Source organism: Amaranthus tricolor, chromosome 1 (genome assembly GCF_026212465.1).
Source record: "Amaranthus tricolor cultivar Red isolate AtriRed21 chromosome 1, ASM2621246v1, whole genome shotgun sequence".
NCBI lineage: Eukaryota > Viridiplantae > Streptophyta > Magnoliopsida > Caryophyllales > Amaranthaceae > Amaranthus > Amaranthus tricolor.
The window spans coordinates 17,059,549-17,064,548 of NC_080047.1; the positions used below are offsets into that span (position 1 = coordinate 17,059,549).

At 36.0% G+C, this 5,000-nt stretch overlaps 2 protein-coding genes across 2 annotated transcripts in view; one reads left to right on the forward strand and one right to left on the reverse strand.

Moving 5' to 3' along the window:
- The window catches only part of LOC130802643 (photosystem II CP47 reaction center protein-like), a 5,513-nt gene extending 3,444 nt beyond the window's left edge, over nucleotides 1–2,069 (reverse strand). The window contains exons 1-3 of the mRNA XM_057666681.1: nucleotides 503–2,069; nucleotides 105–201; nucleotides 1–43 (exon numbers count right to left, since the gene is read on the reverse strand). The exon at nucleotides 1–43 is cut by the window's left edge and continues 264 nt beyond it. Coding sequence (XP_057522664.1) covers nucleotides 1–43; nucleotides 105–201; nucleotides 503–2,027 — 1,665 coding nt within the window. The 5' untranslated portion in view covers nucleotides 2,028–2,069. The remainder of the gene's footprint in view (nucleotides 44–104; nucleotides 202–502) is intronic.
- LOC130806606 (ATP-dependent Clp protease proteolytic subunit) lies at nucleotides 2,034–4,550 on the forward strand. Its single transcript, XM_057671752.1, has 3 exons — nucleotides 2,034–2,522; nucleotides 3,431–3,725; nucleotides 4,320–4,550. The coding sequence occupies exons 1-3, from the start codon at nucleotides 2,452–2,454 to the stop codon at nucleotides 4,548–4,550; spliced, it is 597 nt and encodes a 198-aa protein (XP_057527735.1). The 5' UTR covers nucleotides 2,034–2,451.
- The last annotated feature ends 450 nt before the right edge of the window (nucleotides 4,551–5,000 follow it).

The following is a 5,000-nucleotide window of genomic DNA, read 5'->3' on the forward strand; positions in this document are numbered from 1 at the left end:
GATCCACTGTGGTCTTAAAATTAGATAATAATGGAAACAGCAACTCTAGTCGCCATCTTTATATCTGGTTTACTTGTAAGTTTTACTGGGTATGCTTTATATACCGCTTTTGGGCAACCCTCTCAACAACTAAGAGATCCCTTCGAGGAACACGGAGATTAGTTGAAGTAATGAGCCTTCCTATTATAGGAAGGCTCATTACTTCAATTAAGATAATGAAAAATTATTTCAACTTTTTACTTTTTAGTTGGAACTTTAGGCGGTTCCCGAAAAAAGATAGCGAAAAAAATTATCCCTAGAGTAGAGACTAATAGAAATGTATAAACCAATGCTTCCATATATTTGATTGTGGTTTACAATTATAGCTTCCATACCTGTTTACTTGAAATTATTTTCCCGATAATGATAAAAGGGAAAGAGTAAAAAAGGGGCGGTAATTCAAATTAAGATTGCTCCAGTATCCTATGCCAAATCACAAAAAATAACAAAGCAATGTTGTATTAAACTCCTTGTCTTCTTGTAGTTGGATCTCCAATTTTTTGGAATGCGCCAAATTCTACTTGAACATCCAAATCGGGGTCAATACCGGCAAAAACATCTCGGAACAAAGTTCGCGACCCATGCCAGATGTGTCCGAAGAAGAATAGTAGGGCAAAGGAAGCATGTCCAAAGGTAAACCAACCCCTCGGACTACTACGAAAAACACCATCTGATTTCAAAGTAGCACGGTCTAATTCGAAAATTTCACCTAATTGAGCACGTCTAGCATATTTTTTCACAGTAGCAGGATCACTATAACTGACTCCGTTGAGTTCGCCACCATAAAACTCAACAGTTACACCTACTTGTTCAACGCTATACTTAGATTCCGCTCTTCTAAAAGGAACATCAGCTCGAACAATTCCGTCCCCGTCGATCAAAACGACCGGAAAGGTTTCAAAAAAAGTAGGCATACGGCGTACAAAAAGTTCACGTCCTTCTTTATCTCTAAAAACAGGGTGTCCTAACCATCCAACAGCTATTCCATCGCCGTTATCCATTGAGCCCGCTCTAAATAATCCTCCTTTCGCCGGATTATTCCCAATGTAATCATAAAAAGCTAATTTCTCAGGAATTTTCGACCAAGCTTCTGATAAACTTTGATTTTCGGCTAGTCCAGCACTTACCCGTCGGTATATTTCTTGCTGAAAGTATCCTTGATCCCATTGATAACGGGTGGGTCCGAATAATTCTATTGGAGTAGTTGCTGAACCGTACCACATAGTTCCAGCAACAACAAAAGCTGCAAAAAAGACCGCAGCGATACTACTAGAAAGAACGGTTTCAATATTGCCCATACGTAACCCTTTGTATAGACGTTGAGGCGGCCGGACACTAAGATGGAATAGACCGGCTAATATGCCTAATGTCCCTGCAGCAATATGATGAGAAGCTATTCCTCCTGGAACAAAAGGGTCAAAACCTTCCACACCCCATGCTGGACTTACAGGTTGTACTTTTCCAGTTAGTCCATAAGGGTCGGACACCCAGATTCCGGGACCGTACAAGCCTGTTACATGAAATGCACCAAAACCAAAACAAGCCACCCCCGAAAGAAATAAATGAATTCCAAAAATCTTAGGCAAATCCAAAGAAGGTTTTCCTGTACGTTCATCACAAAATATTTCTAGATCCCAATACACCCAATGCCAAATAGCTGCCAAAAAGCACAAGCCAGAAAACACAATATGCGCGCCAGCCACACCTTCGTAACTCCAAATGCCGGGATCCGTTATAGTCCCCCCTGTAATACTCCAACCGCCCCATGAATTGGTTATTCCTAAACGGGTCATGAAAGGTATAACGAACATACCCTGTCTCCACATTGGATCAAGAATGGGGTCAGAGGGATCAAAAACTGCTAATTCATATAGAGCCATCGAACCAGCCCAACCAGCAACCAGAGCTGTATGCATGATATGGACAGAAATCAACCGACCAGGATCATTCAATACGACGGTATGAACACGATACCAAGGCAAACCCATGGAAATACCCCTTATATCAAAGAAAAATGACACTATGTAACTTTATTGCATTGGAAAAGACTATAACTATGCAATGGATCCCTTTTGTTCAATCGATTATCTAGCAACAAGGGTTAATGTTTCTTCTATTCGGTTGGTAATAATAGAACAATTATGTTTGTAGGAACAAAGAGAAACAAATCTATTCTATACCCGATAAGTAGCAATACGCAATGGGGAGTTGATACCATCTTCTATCAGTAAATGCTTTCATACTTGTTCATTATTGGAAGGCTATATTGGTAAGAATTTTTTCTTAAACTAAACCTTTCTAATCTATGCAGAAAATAGAATTAATGAGTGATATTATAAAAACAATAACCTTAATTATTACGTTTCCACATCAAAGTGAAATAGAGTACTTAATTATTTTTTCTTTCATTTAATGCCTATTGGTGTTCCAAAAGTTCCCTTTCGAAGTCCTGGAGAGGAAGATGCATCTTGGGTTGACGTATAGTGCGACTTGTCAGATATATTGGGTCATATGGGATTTCCCCATTATCTCTCCCGATTGAGATATCCTCCATTTCGCCCAAGAAAGATTGATTAAATCATCCAAAATTTGGAGCGTGAAATGCAATTCGATCCGTTTTTTAGTTTTAGGGGGATTCAGGTTAATAATTCTCACTTAGAATAATTTATGGTTGGCTCGGTTGGACCAATAAAATGAAGTATCCAGGCTCCGTTTATAAAAACCCCAATCCCAATCGGGAATATATTAAAAATTACTGCTTGTATTATATAGGTTATTTACTTTAACTCTTAATTTTTTCGATTTGAAATTAAAAATAGCGCTCTCAACTTTAATGATTTGAATGAAAGTAATTAATCTGTTGAATATGGAAATTGACGAAAGAAAAGATATGAAGTAAATAAAAAAGGGGAATTTTAACAAAAAAAAACAAGCGGTATTGGAAACATTTGTTCTATATGGGCAAATCGAAATCGGGCAGATCGTTACCCGGAGTAGAGCATAAACCTAAAAATTTCAAGAGACCCATTCAAGAACAAGAAAATGACATCGTGATTTGAGTTGAATCTCGATGATATGATACATCAATGAAAAGTAAGTTCAATAAGTTTAGTAAATTCTTTTTTTTTTTTTAGTAGAATTTTATTCTATTTTAATTATAGAAATTTTTTTATATTATATATTATATGGGTAATTAGGGAATTGCGAAAAAGTAATCTTTTTTGAAAAATCGAAAAGGAGATTCTTGATTATTCATCATAAGTTGGAAAAATCTCTATGAAAAAAAAAAGGATGTAGAATCTACACATTGATTTTTTTTTACAATTTTGTTTGAACCGTATGCATCAAAAGGTGCATGTACGGTTCCTAAGGGATAGAATTTTACCCGAATCAACCGACTTTATCGAGAAAGATTACTTTTTTTAGGCCAAGAAGTCGATAGCGAGATCTCGAATCAACTTATTGGTCTTATGGTATATCTCAGTATCGAAGATGATACCAAGGATTTATATTTGTTTATAAATTCTCCTGGCGGATGGGTAATACCCGGAGTAGCTATTTATGATACCATGCAATTTGTGCGACCAGATGTACATACAATATGCATGGGGTTAGCTGCTTCAATGGGATCTTTTATCCTGGTCGGAGGAGAAATTACTAAACGTTTAGCATTCCCTCACGCTTGGCGCCAATGAGTTTTTTATTTGAAAGAAAAAAGAAAACTATGCCTTCACCATATCAAATATTAATATTTTAAGTAATAATAGCATGGCACTTTGAATTCGATATAAGATATTTTTCTCTATTTTATTTTCAAAACCTTCAATTATGTATCGAAAGAGGAGTATGAGATGAAGAGTATTCCCGATTTCTTTAGGAGTCCATTTCAGCGTCACAAACTTTTTTTCATAACAAAAGACTCTATTTATGTTTGAACGAGTACAAAAAAATTTTCTTTCTTATTTTTCGAATCAAAAAGAAACTTTGGGATTGCTTAACTACAGATGAAATAAATATATAAAGCAACGGAGCCATCATAGTATTTTTAGCTCCTACGAAAAGAAGGGTGGTAATTGGATAATTTACTGATCTGGATCTAATCAATTCTAGATTTTCTCTTTGTTCAACGGAAAATGAAAGTAAATTCCATTCTATAGCCGTATGCAATGCGAAAAAAATGCCCGTACGGTTGTTCAATTCTATCTTTTTTATTCTTAATTCCATATTTTTTCTATTCATCACATTACGCGAGATAGAAGAACTTTTTTATGGTATATATCATCAGGGTAATGATTCATCAACCCGCGAGCTCTTTTTATGAGGCCCAAACGGGAGAATTTATCCTGGAAGCGGAAGAACTTTTGAAATTGCGTGAAACCCTCACAAGGGTTTATGTACAAAGAACGGGCAAACCCTTATGGGTTGTATCCGAAGATATGGAAAGGGATGTTTTTATGTCAGCAACAGAAGCCCAAGCTCATGGAATTGTTGATCTTGTAGCGGTCGAATAAAAGGAATAAAAATAGTTTTAAACATTTGAAATTTTTTCTTGTTACTCGGTTTACCATTCTGTGTTTAATATTCCATTAACTATAAAAAAAAATTCGGTTAGGATTGATCTAAACCAGCCCATTATGTATATGATTCAGCATGCCAACTATTAAACAACTTATTAGAAACACAAGACAGCCAATCAGAAATGTCACGAAATCCCCCGCTCTTCGGGGATGCCCTCAACGTCGAGGAACATGTACTAGGGTGTATGTGTGACTCGTTCAGATTATGAGCTGGAACAAAAAAAAGCAAATGAAAGGAAAGAATTTTTCCAGTATCAATAATCAATACTGGTGAATGGTATAAAACTCAGTCACTATCTAAAATGAAAAAAAAAAAATAATAAATTCATCTATTGGGTATGAAATTTATGGTTTCTATTGGTATAAATCGGGTTTAAGATAAGA

What these genes read in the sequence shown, in the direction of transcription:
- LOC130806606 (XM_057671752.1), top strand. Translation starts at nt 2,452, where the DNA reads ATGCCTATTGGTGTTCCAAAAGTTCCCTTTCGAAGTCCTGGAGAGGAA. An exon ending in GCATCTTGGGTTGACGTATA is followed by an intron (nt 2,523 to 3,430) that starts GTGCGACTTGTC and finishes TTTTACCCGAAT; the next exon opens with CAACCGACTTTATCGAGAAA. An exon ending in TAGCATTCCCTCACGCTTGG is followed by an intron (nt 3,726 to 4,319) that starts CGCCAATGAGTT and finishes ATGGTATATATC; the next exon opens with ATCAGGGTAATGATTCATCA.